The 20745-nt window shown below is 56.0% G+C and overlaps 5 protein-coding genes across 5 annotated transcripts; 2 read left to right on the top strand and 3 right to left on the bottom strand.

The window, feature by feature from the left end:
- Nucleotides 1-4447: 4447 nt before the first annotated feature.
- CGCA056_v009879 (uncharacterized protein) lies at nucleotides 4448-4812 on the bottom strand (the record flags this gene model as incomplete). The annotated part of the gene is made up of 3 exons (XM_037325126.1): nucleotides 4448-4533; nucleotides 4594-4645; nucleotides 4702-4812. 3 exons carry the CDS (start codon nucleotides 4810-4812, stop codon nucleotides 4448-4450), a joined length of 249 nt encoding a protein of 82 aa, XP_037176488.1.
- A 3439-nt stretch (nucleotides 4813-8251) lies between these two features.
- Nucleotides 8252-8503, bottom strand: CGCA056_v009878 (uncharacterized protein; the record flags this gene model as incomplete). Its single annotated transcript, XM_037325125.1, has 2 exons — nucleotides 8252-8413; nucleotides 8465-8503. 2 exons carry the CDS (start codon nucleotides 8501-8503, stop codon nucleotides 8252-8254), a joined length of 201 nt encoding a protein of 66 aa, XP_037176489.1.
- Nucleotides 8504-12606: 4103 nt separating this feature from the next.
- On the top strand, nucleotides 12607-14019 carry CGCA056_v009877 (uncharacterized protein; the record flags this gene model as incomplete). Its single annotated transcript, XM_037325124.1, has 1 exon — nucleotides 12607-14019. One exon carries the CDS (start codon nucleotides 12607-12609, stop codon nucleotides 14017-14019), a length of 1413 nt encoding a protein of 470 aa, XP_037176816.1.
- A 2540-nt stretch (nucleotides 14020-16559) lies between these two features.
- Nucleotides 16560-18600, top strand: FAAH-1 (Fatty acid amide hydrolase; the record flags this gene model as incomplete). Its single annotated transcript, XM_037325123.1, has 5 exons — nucleotides 16560-16690; nucleotides 16745-16847; nucleotides 16899-17415; nucleotides 17476-17492; nucleotides 17542-18600. The coding sequence occupies 5 exons, from the start codon at nucleotides 16560-16562 to the stop codon at nucleotides 18598-18600; spliced, it is 1827 nt and encodes a 608-aa protein (XP_037176834.1).
- A 229-nt stretch (nucleotides 18601-18829) lies between these two features.
- On the bottom strand, nucleotides 18830-20059 carry CGCA056_v009875 (uncharacterized protein; the record flags this gene model as incomplete). The annotated part of the gene is made up of 5 exons (XM_037325122.1): nucleotides 18830-18991; nucleotides 19058-19239; nucleotides 19343-19534; nucleotides 19782-19805; nucleotides 19957-20059. 5 exons carry the CDS (start codon nucleotides 20057-20059, stop codon nucleotides 18830-18832), a joined length of 663 nt encoding a protein of 220 aa, XP_037176265.1.
- Nucleotides 20060-20745: the final 686 nt, after the last annotated feature.

Genomic DNA, 20745 nt, shown 5'->3' with positions numbered 1-20745 from the left:
AACCATGCGACAACGCATCCATCGTCCGTCTGTGGATATTCGACAGAAATTGCTCGCAAGAAAGATCCCCAACCCGCCTTCTCGCCCACGCTACATCGTCTCTTCTGATACTCGACCATGTCCCTTCCTTCTCGTCTGCTCAACTGCCTCGTACCTTGGACGGTCGATGACCGACACGGGTGTGGGCTAACAAAGTACCTTGCCTTGCCTACAGCAGCAGCACTTTGAATGCTACGTCCTCTGACACTCACCAGCAGGCAGCGTGGAGTCAGGGCATGGTGGGATGCGCCTGGCCCCATTGGGAACTGCTAAAGTCCACCACAGATCACCGTCACAGGGAAGCTCGACCTTACTTCGCAGTAGCTTGACATTGCGAGGTGGGCCGCCATGGACAAGCCGTACGCACCGGTACGATGCCACTGGATGCTATTCAGCTACCTCGTCTTGGCTGGCATCTGATCCCACCACATCGCCAACTGCATTCCGTCATCCAATGGCCTCTGCTGCCGTCAATGGCGAATTGATCGATCTACTGCTCTGCAATCCGCCCGCCACCGTCCCAATTGCTACACCATCTCAGCTTGCTCTGTCCAGCCGCACCGCACCGGACGCTGAACCAACGGCAGCCGCTTGCACAAGAGTTTGCATGTCGCTACCAGCCGGACTTCCAGAAACTTGAGACGGGCACCCAATGTTTGGAAACTATGGCTCTGTCCTTCCATCGTCTTCTGTCATGATTGACACGGCCCCGGGCGGAATGCAACTTGCGCGGCCGCTGAATCAGAGCCGTCACTCTGTCCTTACTGCCGAGGCGCATCGGCAGAGTTGCCCGCGCCGGATTGCCTGTCTCTATTGATATACAACGAACCACATTGGCTCTCCGCACGACCACGAATCGATCCATTATGCATAAAGCCCGCTCGCTATCAACTTCAACAAGGCATACTTTGACACGATATACCCGTCAAGTAAACAAGTCGGAGCTCAGTGGCCACGACGAGTCATGGCCCCGTCGAGTGAGCGCGGCCAGCCAGCCTGCGATTCCGGCACACTGCGGGACCTGCTCCTCATCAGCGCTCCCGCAATCCGCACGCCTCAAGACCGAGCCGACGCCAGCGGAACCCCCGTCTTGGAGACATCCGGCCTAGGATCACTGAGTGTACGACAGTACTTACAGCATGCATTCAGCCCCCCTCCCCAATTGCCTGCCTGCCCAGCCTCGCTATCTCCCTCCACACTGCGACCAGGCTCTTTTTCTGCAACTGGACACGCTCCGGTCGCACCCAGGACCCGTAGAGCTATTTACTTGGCTACGTTTTGCCGGAAAGCAAGGTTTTTTTTTCTTTTTTCCCTGGCGCCAGGCCGAGGTACCGAGACAGCAACAACAGCATTGGTACGAAATGTATCACACAGTAGGATGTCATTCCTACCTTCAGTACTAAGAGGCGATGGAGAGCGTAAAAGACACAAACAATCGAGGCTCATTTCTCATTTCACATTGGAGCTCTAGCCAGCAGCTTATGGAGACGTCAAGCCCCGGGCAGAAGATCGTCTGTTCCCTTGTCTATTTAGAGCGCGAATCGCGACTGATACTCTGGGGCAAGCGGCCAGGGACTCCCCAGAATGTTTTAGCCTCTTCGGACACAGTCCATGGGTAGGTACCTAGGTATGCCTCAAAGAGGCGTGCTTGAAGAATGGCCGCTGTCCGGTTCGGATGACACACGGACCAGAGCACGGAGCAGGCGTTGTCAAGCAAATGCCAAACGTAGAGAGTCGCTGGTTGTCAGATCGGCCGCCATGCACTCGCAACCACTCAACTCTCAACCTCAACTGCAAGTCGCACTGTCCCACTTCCACGACCAGCATTGCAACATATACGGCGAAAAGGTTGTCTTTTGCAGGAAGCTCCGCATGCTTCTTAACAACGGAAGCATTGCAAATAATCAAGTTTCCAAGGCAAACAAGCCCACTCTGGAGCTGTTGGTGGAGGTTGCATAGGGTGGAGGGAGGTGACACACGCTCACTCACTCGTCCTGCTTCGTCGGATGTTTCTTCAGGGTCCACTATGTTACTTGCGCCCACACGCACCTTTCGAGAGACAGCATTCAAGCTTGAGCCCACTCGGAAAACTCTGCATGGAATCGCGGCATGAGTATGCAGACTATCAAACTGCCAGGCGACTCCATTCCGGACTCAGACAGAATGGCCTCTATCACTTTGTGAGCTGTCAAGTATCGACATTAGGCTCGTGTTTAGAACGCAGGTGCCGCCCGTGTTCCGCGTGTGTGTGCTCTCTTGAGTCTCAACATGCTGACACTCTTCTCGTACAGAACCTCAATGACGCAGCTTCAGACTAAGACAGAGGGCGAGACTGGCAAACTTCATATCTTGACGTCTGACCTGACGACAGCATGTGTAGGTCCAATGGCCTGATCAGATCGCGATCTGATGCAACCAAGCTGGAGTAAGATCAGTCCTACCACGAGCTCCTCACATCTCAGCTGCTCGGCCGTCTCCACAGTGTCAGGTCCCTGCACAATGCAGTTTAAAATACTCGTCTGGCAGGCTTCTCATCGCTGATACCGGCCGTGCAGCCAACCGTTATGGTTGCCAGCGTCGGAACTGCGGGCGAGTTGCGCCGGCAGACCCGGCGTGCTGCAAGCCGGCATTCGTCAACAGTCGAAGCCAAGAAGCGAGGTCACGGAGCCTAGAACGTGATTTCCTTGGTCGAGAGGCGCTGGAACCGCTCCCAAACTGCTGGATATCCATGGTCTGATTCTCGCTGGAAGAGACGCACTGGAACCCCCGCCTGCGTGTTTCGCCCTGGCCGGCAGTCTCCTATCGATGGCTCACAGTATTTTCATCCTGACCGGGCCATTCGAAGGATCCCCAAGCATATCGCAATCGTCTTTGGAAAGCATATAAGTGGGCTAGAGCATGTACATTCTCGTAATGGTCCTGCTTACTGTGACCTCTTGCAGTGTCTTTTCATGCAGCAGCCTTCTTGTTCCGTCATTCCTGCCCAGCCAAAAACTACCCCCGCGGCTTATGTGATGGTGTCCTAAGGATTCTCCGTCATCATACGTCAGGCCCCAGTCCCTTGGGTGCGGCGGGGAGTGCCTTGGGTGTCCTTCTCGTGAAAATCTGGGCAGGCTTCACTTCCACATTTGGATGGTCTATACACCCACGCGGCCTGCGATGGATCCAGGCCCTGATGACAACCCAAGGTGGGAATGGTGAAATAGTGCGGGAAGCATGCTTCGGGGAAGCAGGAAAGCACATTCCGGAGTGGGCGATCTTGGATGATGCGCATACAAGTACATCCTCCCAGTCTCATGCACCGTTATTGCTGTCAGTCTGCTGGCTAAACAGAACTGCAGGTCCAATCGTCTTTGCTGGAACATACTGACGCCGCACAGGCTGCAGAGGCCAAGGAAACCCTTCTGTGAGCGAGATTTCCCTTCCAACTCCGCTTTGTCATTATGAACTCAGTTATCCGCGGCGTTGGAGTGCGTACACGCTGCTGCATACGTTGCAGCGTCGTGAGCTGTCCAATCTCTCTAATGCAAGTCTCACAGGGTGCAAGGCCCAAGGGTCGATGCGGCCTCGTCCATTAGGTAGACCAAGATGAGCTGTCGACTCTGTTATTCCGGACGTTTCTGGCGAAATCATAACACTTGCGCTATTGCGAGTTATCTGGACGATTCTGGAACATCAGTGTCGAAACTCATACGATGATGGCTGTGTAACCGAAGACGCCTCTGCCGCCGCCATTTGCTATGGCGGTGTGGTGACCAGGGCCAAACCCTCACACAGACGAAACGGATTCTGTTGGCTGGGCAAATTCCTTCGCATATCCAAAATGCACGACTTCGCTTGGTCTCGGGGAACTTCAAGCCGGAGGCGTGTCCATCACCATGCAAGGTGACCTACATTGCCATCATACGGCATGATTGTTGAGGCCGATCGAATGAGCCTTCTAATGGACTGCGCCGTTTGGAGACCAGCCTTTGCGCTCGTCTACCAAGTGCTTCCAAGTCGTGATGAGGACACGCCTCAAGAGAGAGTCAGTACATTCAACTCTCATTGATCACTGTAACGAGCCTGGTGGCAATGTGCGGGCTACGGGACAGAACTGGCGCATTGATGCATCTCTGCTGAGAGTTGCGATGATATGGACTTCGCCCCAGGTGAGTCAAGCCTCCACAAAAGGTCTCTCCTTTATCAAACACGAGCCATTCACTGCTCGAGGATGACTTCGCCTCCTGTCCTGCCGTGTCCCATCTTCCCGCGGTCCAAGAGATAAACGGTCATGGGACCTGAATGATTCGCGTCCAGAAGGACCGGCAAGTCGCCCCAGGATCTGGTAGGCCCGTTGAAGAACGTGGGATAGCTGTCAAGTGACCTCGGCGTCCTTCCATTTCCTATCTCGACTTCACACGCCCTCCTAGGCATCGTACGCCCTGTACTGGCCTTCATGATCATCGTCGGACCTTTCCACAATCGCCACCTTCCCCGCATGCGAATTCAAATCTCACGATCCTCAGTGGTGAAGCCCCTGGACGGGCGGCCCTGAAGCCTCGACGTGCTTACCAGATCCGGCCTGATGAGACGGACAGCCTGCCGTAGACTCCGAGAGAATGATCTAGGTCCATGGATCAGACACCAACAAGGACCGACGAGATACCTTGTTCTACCTACCGAGTACTTCCCTGAGCCATTGCTCGAGACCTGAAGATCCTCTAAGCGCCTCGACGGACAACGAGTGGCTATACTCTCCATATACACGGGGTGTGGTCGGGATTGTGCCATTTTTCCGGTACCGGAGCGGCAGCGCAGAGTCCTCTGGGAGGCTGCTTCAACACGCAGTGGATCTTCATCCTGCAGCTCTGGAAAGCCGGAGGGGAACAATCAAGTTCCAATGCAAGCGAGTGTGGTCACTGTGCGAGATCCCTCAAGGATCTTTTGGTGGACGTTGTGCTCCGGGGAGAGAAGGAATTCGAGCAGAGATTTGTGCTGTCTCAGATGCCTGAGCCGGTCGAGAAACGCGGCCGTGTTGAACGAAATGAGGCATGGCACTCGCCGTCTGTTCGACAACCTCTGCTGCCGGTTGAATATCAGGCTGAAGCAGTAACTCTTCAGGGGTTCAGGGTCAGTGCTTGGCTGACAGAGTGGTTGAACGCTCATCCTGAGTCAATTGAGGATTCACAGAGACAAGTGTCGATGAATTGCGGCTCTGAGAGACAACAGGTTTTAGCAGTTGCTCAAAAGAGAACAAACAACGTGGGACAAAGAAGACAAAAATTGCGGGACCTGGCATTAGGTGGCCCGTTGGGCACTCAGTCAAGGATCGACAGGAGCATTCGGCCGGCACGCGGCAGCCTTCTCACCTAGACGAGGGTGGCAAAGACAGGAGACACCCTGATCTGCATCAAGCTTCGAGCCAGAGGCAAACAACTGCTTTGACGAATGCGCGCCGCGCTCGTCAAGAAACAAGGCCTTGTCTCGCTCTTGGATAGCCGCGCGATGACCTTGGAGAGGTGCGACGCGGGACCGGGTGACGGCGTGCGACTGGACGCCGTGTGCTGTGTGGGGGATTGTTCCGTCAAGCGACGGACGACGTTGACGATCCCGCGCGGCTAGCCGCTCCTCGGGACGTCATCTCAACTTTGAGATACTGACCCAGGCTTTATCCAAGTCAATGATGACCTGATATCACTTTATTCCCTTCAGGTTCAACAGTCGGTTGCCTGCTCGTGGACAAAGCGCGCGGCCTCGACATCTGATGAAAGTCAGATGCGCAGATTCCATGTTTGGCTTTGTGGGAACACGATACTTAACTCCAAAGGGCAGCGGGTCAGGTGAGACAACATATCGTAGCCCAATCTCAAAATGAGCCTGCCGCCTTGGCTGAGAGAAGGAGGGATACCGGACGTGCGACAGTGTTGTATGCCTAAATATCGCAGATATCAGACCACTCCCAAGACGACCGGATATCGCAAAGATGATATTACGGCCGCAGCGAACCAGGGTCAGTAGCGGATGCCGCCGTGCCGTCACATGATGGCATCATCCCACGCAGAAGGAAACTGGATGGGATCACGAGACCCTTCCGACATACTACCTACATACACACTATACATCAGCATTGGCACACGCGTAGGTGACATTGAGAGGGAAAATGCCGTCGACAGCCGATGACGACGGCGGGGGAAGTGACGTTTCCGCCTCTCTCTCTCTCTTCCCCCTCCCCCCTCTCTGGAATGGACCAGCCGCGAACGACACTTCCAAACCACCCCACGTTTTTTTTTCTCTCTCCCATGCCAACCTCACCACCCCGCAAGCGTCCGGAATGGCAGGCATTCTTCAGCAGTGATATATTGGAGGCTTATCTAGATACGTAAATTCGAACTTAGATTGGCGTGGAATAGGAATTGGGCTACGCGACGCTTTCACTCGGGACGTTTTAAGCCCCCTGATCATCCCCTCCCTCGAGCCATCATTATCGCCTACATCATCGCGAAATTCGCTTTCAAGCCTCTTTTTACTTCGTGGAACGTAAATGATCTTCTTTTCACGAGGTGAGGGAGCGTCTGGCTTTGCCTACACGCAAGCCACGCAAACTTCCTGGGAACTATACCGGGTGCCTTTGCTTTTTCTCCGAAATGCAATATAGAATACGATCCTTGAAATCTTGTAACCCCCTCTACCTGGATCGCCTCGTCATTTCCAAGACAAAGGAATGTGTCGTACAAAATCAAGTAGGCACGGAAAATAGACATTCTTCTAATGAAGTACTACGCTTGTATACATCCACGGGTTGTGTTGTAGGTGGCGGCAGATTTCCCCTCGGGCCAGGTCTTGGACACGTACGGTAAGGCGGACGGAGTGATGGGCAGAAACTAGATGATGCCAGGTTTCTGGAAGAAGGACGTGATGCTGGAAAGCATACATGTGCCAGACACAACGACAGCAGCAACAGCAAGAAATCTTTGGCCAACGATGCGAGCGTCGCCGTCATGGACGAGCAACATTGAATTGTCTTGATTGCATTGCCCGCACTCAAGGGTATGCTTAAAGTGACGCCTCTGCGGCGTCTCAGATGATTGATCACGTACAATGACAGCCCATACATATCGCGTACAAGTCTTTTCCCTAGGAGGAATACGGCTCACGATCGAGATACTGCCCCCTTGTTCTAAAAGGCAGATGAACTGTTGAGGCAAACATGGGGTCCTGAGAGGACAATTATGCGTTTAGCAAACTTTCAATGTTCAGTCATTGCCACGCAAGGTTTGTTTTCTTTCGACAATTCTCCTTTGACAACGTGTTGGAATTCGAGCATTGCTTGTCGGCCTCGTTTCTGAGTATTACACCATTCCTCGGTATCTATATTCCGTGTAAGCCCTGCAGGATGAGTTGAGTTTCGTTTTCTAGCCAACAACTGAGCTGATTTTAGCTATCCGCATTGTTGGACGAGAACATTGTTGGATGAACAAAAAGCTTTCTTCTCCTCCCAGACAACAAACAAGGAGTTGGTTTCCTCCAGGAGCCCGTGTTTACAATGCATACACGATAAATGGCCAGTTGTCGTTGCTCTCAAGAGAAACTCGAAGGGATTGGGGAGGAAGGACCAGTTTCCTTCTTTAAACTCTAACATATATTGGGCGAGGACAGCAAAGAGGTTAAAGCGGTTTGATCTTTATGCTTCCCCCCGTGTCTGTTCGTTCAGGCGAGGGAGGAAGGAGGAGGAAGGGCTAGACTTTGTGACACATCACGCCTACGCAAGGGACAGTTCTTGGCTCCCACGCGACGGCCGGTTGTCCGTGAGATAGACAGATGGAGATAGACCGGTGAGATTCCGAGGGGATGACAATGTGCGATTCGATTCGCTTTCTGGAGAACTTGGACAGGGTGGGTGTCGTTTGCTGGCCCGGGTGCCAAACGCCGGCGACGGAAGTCTAAATCTGACGAACTTATTTTTCTTCTTTTATTCTGTCAGTTGTAGCCGTTATGTTTTAGCATCAAAGTGTCAAGTGGCGTTTGATCTTATCTCTCTCCGCGCCCGAGTTCTCCAACAGAATACTGTGGTAGGCAGATGGAGAGAGCCCGAAGAGAACAACTATCCAGCCGTGCGCCGTTCGCGTTCCGGAATTGTATGTTGGCGGCAGCTGGGACTACCCCGATGCGGGAAGCGGGAGGACGGACAAGGTCGAGGGAGCCAACACGCAAGGTTGGACTCCTCAGTCCATCATGGTGTGTCATCTATTTCTGGCTTGTTGATGCTGCGCGCGGGCAATAGTTCCCGTAGGACGTATGCGCCAACCTGCAGGATTGGGGAGCTATCTTTTCCCGAGCAGGAGGGTCGGCGAATGGGACGAAGAGGAGGGGAGGAGGAAAGGGCGGGGGTGCTTTTGGGAAGCAGGCGTAAGCAGGTTCAATGAAGAGGAAGGACACAGCTTACTGTGGTTTGCTTGTGTGATTGCTTGCCTGCTGCCTGCATGCTACCGCAGGACGCTCATGTGAGAGTTGTGCGTTGATTGGTGTAACCTACTTCTTACACACGGAATTTCTTGCAAAATCCTCCCGACATGCCCGATCATTGTGTGTTGGGTATGCGTGTGTGCGTATGTGTGTGTGTGACGGGAAGGGAGGTTGGTCAAGTCTTGAACACGTCTGGATCCGGGGTTTTTTGCATGATCAAGAATGTGCGCTGGCCTGTTCGCGACATCCGTGCAGCGGACGAAACATGGTTCGAGATGCGACAACTCGAGATTGAGTTTAGATGGGCATGAGTTCGGGGAGAGGGGCCGGGTCGGAGGTGAGTGGGACTGCTTAAGGTGCGGGTTTGAGCGGCAAGGCGTTGCTCAGAGTGGTGGACGATGTTGGCATCGCGAGGCCGGCCATGTGTCGTACCTCATCCGGTGGTTTGATAATTTTCTGCTGCATCGTGGGACTCGAGCACCATCTTATCTTCACTGTGTAAGACGTATGCGTGGGCGTGACAGGATGCCGACGGAAGACAGGGCGGGTTCAGGTCCAATGAAGCCCCTCAAAAGCGGACAGGCCGGTCTACACGAACGCTTCCGAGAGCCCACGTACAGCGGCCGGGCGGCGCAATTATTGCACCTCATATGTAATTGCTTAGAGTATCCGCTGCGAAGCTGCAAGGCGCTCCGGTGGCGGGGTAGACGGTCCAGTAGGCTTGGGCAGAGTGGGTTGTGGTTGGTGGTGGTGCGTTGCTGCGCCGGGCTGGGCTTTTTCGTCGCTTCACTCTGCTGGCCTCGCTGTGAAAGTTGATTCGTGAAACTGCTACCCGGCCAGGTGCGGGGGAGCAGCCTGTCAGATGGAGAGGAGGCGGAAGGAGGCAAAGCAGAAATCAGTTGTGGTTGTTGACCATGGTGGTGGTGGCGGGCGGCGGGCCAACTAGGCTGCGCGGGAGACATTCGCAGCTGAGTACAGGTGCAGGGCCCTGAATCGTCGATAATGGCGCCGCCGGATACCACTGAGGACCAGCCACGACGATGACGAGCCTCGGGCCGCTTTGCTACTGTCTCCAGCTTAGTTGGCTTTGCATCGAACGATGAAGATCGACCCAAGGAATGCCACTTTGTCATTTGACTTTTTCACTCTTGAGAGAGAACACACGCGCTCACAAAGTCTGATATAATAAGCGTCAGAGACAAGCTTCTTCCTGTTTGAGTGAGGCATTTGACGATGTTGATTGGGGGGAAAGCCGGCGTCATTTTCGCAGGATGCAGGATGATGTGGGGGTGGGTGCGCCTGGAATTCGGGCCGGAAGGTTCATGTTGATTGAGTGATTTGATTTGAAGATTCTCTGCCCTTTGGCGTTTGCGAATGGCTGATAGTGGTGGCCAAGGAACACCATGATTTGCTGCCAACGGAAACAAGAAACTGTGCCCGTTCCTCGGACTGTCCTCTCCTTCCCTTCGTCCTCGAGTCTCGTTCGCATGGGGACAGCATCCCGTGAACTGCGAGCCTGACTGGGAATAGACCGCAGCCGGACGGTGAGTGGTCAAGACGAGGATGGGGTGGCTGGGGACCGGGGACGGGGATGCGCCGGATGCTGGGGGTAAACGGGGCCGTGACATTGACGGCCCTGGGATTTGGCGCCTTTTCATTCGCAGACTGTTCGCCTTTAGCTCGATGCAGCGCTGTTTCAATTCGAGAACGACGGGATCGACCTGTGCCCCCCCAGACTTTGTCGCGTTGGTCCTTCGTCGTGGTCCCTCCGACCTGTGCTGCCTTTTGTTCTTCCTCGGAGCGACTCTCTGGCTATACATCCGCAAACATACAACCAGCTTCCTGGAAGCTACCACCCGAGCTGCATTCGCCACTAGCGAGCGAGCTGGAGAAATTGTAAGTCTTGAGTCGGCGGGTTTGTGGTGTATAGATGATACTGTTCCGAAGCAGAGCAAACTGAGGGTGACCTGCCAACCGTCCAGTTTCTGTGTAACTGTGTAAGGTTGTGCCTGTGTGCGCATGCTGACGGCCCTGGACGCAAGGTCTCTGCAGAACTGGGTCGTTTCGTTCCTCTGAGTCTGCCCGCTACGTCCATCCCATTTCATCCCATCAATCTCAGACCGTTTTTGTCCCTGTTACTGTTGCTGCTTCGGCCTCTTGGCTGGGCGCAACGTAGGATTGCCAGACGCACTTCTTGCGTGTGCGCGCGCGTATGTGCGTAAGTAACGAGGGGCAGTGGGCGACGACGAGGAACTCGTGTATGTAGGTCACGTTCTTTGGCGACTGCGCTCGGCGTCGAGGATGTGCTCAGCAGAGGCAACCCATGTCACTGCCACTGCCAATGCCAACGCCCAGCCCAGCGCCAGTGCTTGTTGTACCTCTCCCACCGCAAGTTTCTTTGCTGCTGGTTTGTGTCGGTGTTTGTTCCTCTGTTCCTCGACAGGCTCCTGAGCTTCCCTTGCCTTCCGTTTCCCTCCCACCACCGCTTGCACGGCTTCGCTTCGCCCAGCTTCTTTGCCATCAGCGACGTCAAATCCCCCCCGTCCGTTCCACTCGTCGACCCCCCGGGACGGACCCAGAAAATATTCATTAGTTTTGTTTTCGAGAACCTCCAGTCCGGGTCTCCGTCCCTTCTTGAGGCCTCTCATTCGGCCGCCCGAGGTCCACGAACCCGCCTTTTCTCTCACAACATTGGTAACGCCCGCTTGAGGGGAGACCCTTGGAAAAAGCCGCAACATCAACAAAACATCTTGGTCGTGTAAACAAACCCAACCCAGGCAATAGAAAGTAGTGTAGGAAAAAAAAAACCGCCATCTGGTCGGTCCTTGGCCCAGACAACGCCGAAAGCAACCGTGGAACAACAGGCCTCTGGGCTTGTCCTGAGAGCCCGCAACCTTAAAACCGGTTGGCAAAAGGTTCCAAGGACGCCACACCATTGCTTCTGCTCTAGAAGGGTGACCCCTCCTTTCTCTGTCAAAGTCTCGTCTCGTTCCTGCTCGGTCGGTCGGTCGCCTCTGATCCTTCCTCCGGGCGCATTTCTTGGTTTCCCCCACGTGCTCCATGCCAGTTGGGAAAGGAATGAGGCTGAATCAGGCGTAGCCAAGCGGGTTGCGGATACTCGGCGCAGGTCTGGCGGTGGCCTGGGCTTGCTGCGGTGTCTCTGGCCTGCCGCCGATGCGGACGCTGGCCCTTGTGTAGCTGGCTCTGGCTCTGCGGTTGGGGTGTCGGTCTGGCTGTTCTTGTGTCTCGTTTCCCCGTTCTCGTTTCCCCTCCCCTCACCTTGTTTCTCTCCGCTGTCCCGTTGGCGAGCATCTTGCACTTTGCGGCATTGTCAACAATAAGAGCGGCAAGGTCGACGCCGAGTCTGTTGGCTTCTGGGAGCTTCGGGTCGAGCCGAGCAGGCTTGCAATCACTGATTCAGACCCTCGAGGGCAGAGTGAGCGAGTTGCTGAAAGCGACGGGTGAGGCAGGCCGAGACGACCGCCACATTCTCTCTCCATCGATCCATCCATCCCCCATCCTGGGCCGTCCCATCCCATCCGCCTTGGACTCCGCCCATTCCGCTGCGTCAGCCTGTCGCTCCCACCCTTCATCTCGCCCATTAGATAACCCCCCGGCGCCGCTCATCTCGCTCCCCCTCCCAGCTGGGTCCAACACTCACCGTATGTTGAATGACATGACCGACGCGTCTTTGACCCTGTGGATTTAAGTCGTGTGCTCACCGTCACCTCCACAGACACTCGTCTCTGGCACCGAACCATTGCTGCCGCTCAACGTCGCTGCAGCCATCTCCTCCGTCGTCGTCGTTCCGCTCACCTGGTGTACGATCTATGCATCTCGGCTGGTCTTCATTGTCGCTGTAAGAGAGAGGCGTCTCCAAACGGGGGAGCGGTTTGCCGCCCGGCCTGCATGGTGGAGGAGTTCTTCTGGTCTGGCAGTACGCCGTAGCCAATCGCCAGTTGGACGAGACCGCTTGGAAACGACGACAGGCCACCACGATCAAGCAGTGGTGCTCGGTTGGTCGCAAGGAAAGCAGGACCTCGACGTCGACTCTGGTTGTACAGTGCAGCAGAGGAAGAGCCGTGTAGGAGAAGGATTGCGGGTGTTGTTGCAACTGTCGCAATGGCGTCGTATACAGACTTGCCGGGCTCTGCGCCCACAGGCAAGCTGTCGAAGTCGCGCAGCAAGACGGTGGTCAAGCCGATATTGAAAAAGTTGTCGCACTCGGAGAAGAATTCGCTCGACCTAGACCGTGGTTGGGATGAGCAGACGTCGTTTGGCAATTACGGTGGGAGCCTGGGGAGAGAAAGGGAAGGCTCGTTTGGAGGGCGGGACGTCAGCTTCAGCATCTCGGCTACAGAGCTCAACACTGGAAACAGCAACGGAAGGAGCAAATTCAGCCACGCGCGGTCAACCAGCGGCACCTCCCACGTCAGTATAGCAACCAACGGCAGCGGCCAGCGAAACGGCAGCTTCGTCCACCCTTTCCAGCAGACGCCGCGCACCTCGACCCCGCCGCTCTCGTACGCCAATTCCTTCACCAGCTTCGAGAGGGAAACCACCGCCGCCGTCCCCAGCGGCCCTCGCGACTACTCTCCCACCATCACCGAGGACGACGACGACCTGCTCGACCAGCATCATTTTGGCAAAACCTCAAGTCACCAACGCCCCAACTACCACCCAACACCCCCCTCCTCCACTACCATCGTGAACAGCTCAACATCGTATCCCCGGCGCCCGTCACTAACCAGCCGTACGTCATCTTTATCCGACATCCACACCACCGGACCCCCTTCTCTGCGCATCACCACCAGCCGCACAAACTCCAACGCAGCCTCGTCGCGACTCGTCCACGTCTCAAGCCACTCCGACATCAACATTGTCGGCAGGAAGTCAGAGTCTGCCACGGTGTCCAGCACTGCGCCTACGTTTTCGCCATTGTCAACAACGTCCCCTTCCACGTCAACTACCGCCATGTCTCCCCTGCGAACCTCTCTCGAGGGCTTCCGCCTCCGCTCCCGCTCTGAGCTGGACTCCAACTACCACCAGGAACGCATCCGAGAGGAGAGACGCCGCTGGCAGGAGAAGGAGCGCCTCAAGGACGCCAAGAAAGCCAAAGAAGACCAGCGCAAGCAGGAGCGCGCCATCCTGAAAGAAGCCCAGCGCTTTGAGAAGGAACAGCAGATGCTGCAACAAGAGCAGCAAATCCAGGCTAAGCGAGAGGCCAAGGAGGCTGCACGCAAGCAGAGCTTCACCAACAGCGCCCGCAACAGCTCCAGCGAAATCATCCGCCCTTCCATCAGCCGCAAGAAGACTGCCCCTGATGCTGAGAAGGTGGCCATGGGTGAGCTTGGATTTGCCGGTCGCAGCTACGAGAGTACCAACCAAGGCCAGGCGCCAGTTGCTGACCAGAGCACCTTCGAGGGTCCTCGCCGCTCCCTGACAGCCAAGCGCAAGACTCAGGGTGCCTGGACCAGCTTCGTCTTGTGGTTCCGGACTAGAATTCTGCGGCTGAACAACATGGCCAAGCGCTAAACTTCTCTCTACATATCCTTCTACGCCCACTCTTGATCTGTCTCGTCAACTTGCTGAGGACCTCTCTCAGGGGCGGATCCAACGCGACTGACGCCACATATCTCAACCATCACGGAACATGAATTACAAGCGACCGCTTCCAGCATGATTAAGACAGGTTCGATCATCATGACACGGGCAGACAGAACTTGTCACCTGCATTTTTCACATTCACCATATACCCCCCAAACACCACACACCGCCCTTTCACGCGCAATGCCTCCTTTTACGACATTGCCAGTGCCCTTTCAGAGGCTTGGGCACCTTTCATCACTATTTCACGCTCTCATATCCCACGATTATGAACGGCATTCACACGAAGTATCGGCATGGGCAGATGAGCAAAAAAAGAAAAAGGTTTCTATTTCCTTCGTTTTATATTATGGATCGGCATGGCGTTTTCGGAATCTTTTTCTCTCTCTCTGGCATGAGACACCACCACACATCACCTCCCCCAGGAAAAGGAAGGGAGGACACTCGCTTGGGTGCCGTCGGAAACGGCTTGGACAGACTTTGGAAGGCACCCCGACCTTGGCCCAAGGGCATTCGAGGAGGGACCTTTGGTTTGGGACGGCGTTTGGTTCGAGCGAGCGATCAAGCAAGCGAAACGGGCTCGTCTGGCCTAGAACAGGCAGACTGCTTCCCACAGTGGAAAGCCGGGCCGTATGTAGAAGTATAGAGTCAATGGATTGGCTCCTTCAGGTCACACTCGATTTCTCCTCCTGCTCCCCATGTGATAATCATCTGCTGAATAATGATGCTCCCCGCCGAGCCAGTTGCGGTGAGGCTTCATCCCGTCGTCCGACTACAAGCCATCCGGTAGACAAGCTCTTTCGCAGAGGCTCCTGTCGAAGCATTCCCGTCCGCCGCGCGCCGCCTTAGCTTCAGAGCTTGCCCGTAGTGGGATGGCGGGGTAAATGTGTCAAAACACAAACGCTGACGCCCCTAGCGCCCACAAGCCGGGCCATCGTGGGAGTTCGTTGATCACGGGGGACCCTGAAATTTCAGGCGTCCCGTCGCGGGGCGCGTGTTTGAGCATCTCATCTGTTTTCCCGTGGCGAAACGGGTGACCTCGGCGCCTGCGACATTTCACAATCTAAGCGATGCAACCCCCATCTTGCGCCTTTATCGTGGTATCTGCGGAGTAGGTAGCGCAGATCCCCCTTGCGATGAACACTGGAGCTATAATGTCCCGGCAGAGAATGGACATGTTCGTGGTGATAATGGCTTGGCGGACGGGGTAGGCGCTAAGTGTTCATCAGGTCGCGTGAGTGGTGTCCCAGACATCACAACCACAGTCCGACCGACGGGAGATCGGCTGGATGAATCGACCGACCTAGTGAGAGCTCAGGTACGTGTATTCCGCAGAGCGGTCTGGGCCTTATCGATAGCGCTGACCTAAGGTAAGACCAGAAGACTAGGTACCTGATGAACTGAGGTATCTACCTCAGGCAGAGAGGGACGAATGGATATCAGACCGCTTGCAGCGTTTTCTGACGCTGGAGCGGTCTGCACGGCACAGAGACAGACTGCGGACGGGATACAAATAGAAACTTGGCATCAGGTTTAATAGGGCCCAGTGATGGAAACGGCCGGGCTGCACATATCGGTGCATCATGTCCTTGACAGAGCCACCTCCCTCGTTCCTGAACGTGGCTGTTTGTTGTGTGAGGTGAGCATTATCTGGCCGTGCTGCATTGCCTACTTTCATTTGCCTCACAAGCTTATTACCCAGAATATTCCCGACGGCTCGCACCACTTGCCATGCCGAGGCAGGAAGCTCCTGTGAAGATGACCATCCCTGCATTGCCTCGCTGGTAGGCTATCGCACCTGCTGAAATATGGGGCTTTCAGCTGCTAGGTAAGCTCGGCGCCGTGAGGAAAGGATAGAGCTTCCTGTGGCTCCAGTGGATCTCGAGTGCGTGGAAATGGGACGTGACGGGAGACACTGGCGTCGCTCCCGTACCAAACATCGACAGCCAGATCTGTAGCAGCCTACCCAAGATAGTGCAAGCTAAGAGATCTAGAGCCCCGAATTTGTTTCGTTTCATCAACCATTTTCGCCCTAAAGGCAGACAGCCCAAGCACTCTGAGAATCCCACGGCAACCCAACGTCCGTCCGTTCGCTGGTGAGGCAGAGACGACACAACCAACACACTGCAAAGCTCCAACTCTCCCCCGTCCTACCTTACCTTACCCCAAGCTCCGAAACTCTAAAGCTCCAGCCGAGCCTGAACTTCAAAGCTCCCGCCCCCAACGTCTTCCCAACAGCATCTGATGCCGGTTGCCTGAGCTGTAATAGCAGGAACGGTCATTTTATCCTGTGTTCCGCCTCGCGGTGCACTCCCCTTCAGCCCCTCGTCCTTTTTTTTTTTTTCTCGTATTCCACGATAGTTGCTTGACCGTCACCACTGCTTCCATCGCAACGTACGGCCCAGCTTCTCTGTGGAACGAAGGGACTATAGTATAACACAGCTTAAACCTCAATTGAGTCCGGGATCATGGCCCCGAACCGCAAATACGCCAATTACCCCGGCGCCCGGGAGGGCCCGACCCAGGTCAACACCAACATCCAGAAGGAGGATCAGAACCCCGTCCTTCGCGGCTGGCCTCTAGTCGCTGGCTCAACCATGTACGTTCAGTCGCTCATTGCCAGCCATGGTCCACTCACTAACCTCCAACACAGTCTTGCAAACTCCGGCGCCGTCCAGCGCTTCTTCTGGAGCAACGCCAAATTCGGTTCCATCAGGGACCTTCCAGGCCTAGATGACTACAGATACCGCTTCGCCGTTGGTATGCCCAGACCTTGATTCGGTCGCAGACTCTAACCCAGTCCCCAGCCCGACGTCATCTGTCTCTCCGAGACGGGATCCCACCCGGAGCCCATCCCCTTCTCCGCAGAGGTCACCACCCCGGCGCCAGCAGACCAGCCGGCCCGCTACCTCTCCAGCGCAGACTACCATGCCCTTTACAAGACGGGCGCCGTCACCCCGCTCGACGTCGTCCAGGCCCTGCTGCCCCTGATCCGACGCGCCGAGGGCCACCCGCCGCCTCAGACGGGTCCGTATGCGAACGCCTGGGTGGCATCCCACGGCCGCGAAGACCTCGCCATTGATGCTGCCCGAGCTTCCACCGACAGATGGCGCCGCGGCGAGCCCTTGGGACCCCTCGACGGTGTTCCCATTGGAGTGAAGGATGACATCGACGTGAAGGGATACGTCAGCCACAACGGCATGCAGTACAGGCCCGACCTGCCCTGGTTCAAGCCCGCCGAAAAGACCTGGTGGCCTGTCGAACAGCTCGAGGCAGCCGGTGCCATCGTTCTGGGCAAGAATGCCATGCATGAGCTCGGTGGTGGTCAGTCACAAAACCCCTTTCTCATCATCTAGTATAAGCGCAAGCTAACCTCCCACGCAGATACAAACGGCTGCAACGTAAGAAACAAATCCAGCTCCCATTCGTCACCATTGCTAACCCTCTTAGCCTCGTTGGGGAACGCCCACAAACTGGCACAACAAGTCCTACTACCCCGGCGGATCCTCCTCCGGAGGCGGGTCCGCTCTCGGCGCCGGCATCGTCCCCATCTCCATCGGCACCGACGCCGGCGGCTCCATCCGCATCCCCTCCTCCTTCAACGGCATCTACGGCCTCAAGCCCTCCCACCACCGCACCTGCGCCATGAACTCCTCCATGTGCGTCGTCGGACCCCTCGCCGCCACCGTCTCCGACCTCACCATCGCCTACCGCCTCATGTCGCGGCCCAACCCCGACGACCCGATCCAAGGCCTCTACACCCCGTCCATCCCACCCTCGCCGTCCGCCCCCAAGACGATCGCCATCGACGAGGCGTGGTGGTCCAAGGCCTCCGGTCCCGTCGCCTCCATCTGCCGCACCGCCGTCGACAACTTCAAATCCCAGGGCTACTCCATCGTCAACATCCGCATCCCCTACCTCCGCGAGATCCAGCTCATGCACTCCGCCACCTGCGTGACCGAGATGCAGGACCTCGCCCGCCACCGCCACCCGGACCCGGCCGCCTGGCAGTCCATCATCAACCACGCCAACAAGGTCACCATGTCCGTCGGCACCCAGACCCCCGCCGGCGACTACATGAAGTACAACCAGCTGCGCGACCTGCTCATGAAGCACCTCGCCCACCTCTTCGAGGAGAACCCCGGCATGCTCGTCGTCACCCCCACCACGCCCCTCCCCGGCTGGCCCAAGCACCCCGGCGACGAGGCCTACGGCGTCTCCGACACCAACACCACCATCGCCAACATGAGCTACGTCTACGTCGCCAACGTCAGCGGGTGTCCCGCCGTCACCGCGCCCGTCGGCTACGTCGACCCCGTTCAGGGCGAGGGCAAGATCCCCGTCGGGCTGATGGCCATGGCGGAGTGGGGGTGCGAGGAGCAGCTGCTCGGCTGGGCGCGCGAGGCGGAGACGTATCTGCACAAGGAGGGACGGCAGAGGCCCGAGGGCTGGGTGGACGTGATTGAGATGACCAAGAACGGAGGTCTCGAAGCCAAGAAGAACATCTAAAATCAGTGCTGCACTTATTGTGGAAAAGAAAATCGGGGGAAGAGGGATTGTGATATATCACGTCATATTCTTGTAGTGTTTGGACAACAATAACCGGAATTCTATCAAGCGCTAAAGACAGTACAAAGAGGCAAGTAGCTGTCACGTCTACCGCTCTCATCCATAATCGTCATCGTCACATCGTACCAAATGAGCTCTCCCACCTGCTCTCAGAATGTGAGTCCAGTCCTCACTTGGTAAGGAACTTGGACGCCAAGCCCATGAACCCGCCCTTCTGCTCCCCCTGGCTCTTGAAGTACATCTTGAGCGCCATCTCGCCGGCCTGCTGGATTGCCGACTCCTTGCTGGTGCCCTCTGCCACCTTGCCCTGCGACTGGCGCTGGTCGAACAACTGCAACACACACTCACGCGTTAGCCATCCCGTCTCCAGCGTGGCGTGGAGAAGGAAAAGACTCACCCGACTGGCCTCCGCCATGGCAAGTCCCATAAACCCGCCCTGGCTCTGCTTCTGCCCGCCCGTCTCGCCGCTCGAGAACATCTTGAGCGCCTGCATCGCGGCCGCGGCACCGAGGCCCTTGTCGTCCGCCTTCTCGCCGTCGTCGTCGTCGCCAAAGAACTTCTTGTGCTTCTTGACGGCATCTGTTTTTACCAAAATAAACATTTGAGTATGAGCATCGCAACACATAACACAAGCAACATAACTCTGTAGTAACGCAAGGATCGCAGGAGTGCCACCACATACCGTCCTCATCAATATCTTCATTCGCCAACTGCCCCTTCTTCTGCGTCAAGGCGCCCAAGACAGTTGAGAACAGGTCCGCGTCGCCGCTGGAACCCGCGTGGCGCGAGGCCTGGTGGGCGGCCTGTCGATAATCGTCATCGTCGTCGTCGGGGAACGCGCCGCCGCCAGCGGGATAGTTGCCGCCGTGAGCCTCTGCGCGTCGAACAATCAGCTTCGGGAACTTTTGTGAACAATTCTCATGTCTCTCTGCCAGAGCAAAGAAAAAGATATGCGGATTCTTTCTCTCGGCAAAAGAAGCCCCCCTCCCAATCCCTCTTAAAATGCAATCTTGACAAACCCCTGGAAGATCTACAATAGATAAACCGATGTTTGGATGAAGACTAGGGGGGACCGCAGAAACCAAAAAAAGTAAATAAAATGCAAAACATCAAAAACTTACTGTCGCCTCCAGGAAGAGGTTGGCCTGTTACGTGGCAATACACACACTATCGTCAGTAACAAGCTTTCTCGCTGGATGAGGGGCGCGGGGTAATAGGGGGCGCCTGCCGGCACTGGGACACCTGGATGGCGGGGTAAAGGTAGGTAGGGGAAGGGGAAGCTTGGGCAGCGCGTACCGTAGCCCTGCGAGGAGGACTGGTGCTGCGACGGCTTGTCGTCGTCGTCCTTGTTCAGGTACGCCTGCACCTTTGACTGCGCGAGGTCTGCGAGCTTGTCCATGTTTGTTACGTATGATACGTGATATGTGGTTGCGAAGGTGCAAAGATACGAAGCAGTATATGTTCTTGTTAGGAACAGAAGAGGGATTTACATGTGTCTGGGTTGCAAGCTCTTGTAGCTGGAAGGCCAGCCACGTCTCCGCAGGACAGACGGGCGATCAATTGTCTCAGGACACCCTGAGTTGGCCATGCACACCAGCAGCTGCGACGAGAAATATCCAACGAGCCAATGGCTGATGCGCGTTGCAGCCATAAAGGGGAGCAACATGCGTTTCTCAGCTGCCGTGCCTAGCGCGCCCCGTTTCGTGAAGATTGATACCAGTGACGCAGCAGACCTGGCGTAAAGACTGGTTCAACAGCTCGCGCCTACGATACAAACGTCGTCTCCCATCCCGCTTCGTGGGTTGGCTGATGACCAGCACTGCGTGTGCCTGGCCCCCTCCACGTCTGATGTGCCTGTGCTACGGAGTCCCACCCGCCCCATTCAAGATCAACCACCATGGTCGCATCCGCAGGTGCATGCTCGTACCGTCCAATCATGGCTTCTGTGCTGGGATGGCCTGATTTGTCCTGGATGCAAGGTCGGAGCCTGTTCAGCAGTATTCAGGGCTCAGCGCAAACGAGTTGTTTCAGGAACCTACCGGCCTTCCTGTAGACGTCTATGAGCAGCACAAGTGTGTCGATAGT

The sequence above is a fragment of the Colletotrichum aenigma genome (assembly GCF_013390185.1).
Source record: "Colletotrichum aenigma strain Cg56 chromosome Unknown KSG_Cg56_contig06, whole genome shotgun sequence".
In the NCBI taxonomy this organism is placed as follows: domain Eukaryota; kingdom Fungi; phylum Ascomycota; class Sordariomycetes; order Glomerellales; family Glomerellaceae; genus Colletotrichum; species Colletotrichum aenigma.
Note: the sequence above shows the minus strand (reverse complement) of the source record. Positions and strands in the feature narration are given on the sequence as shown.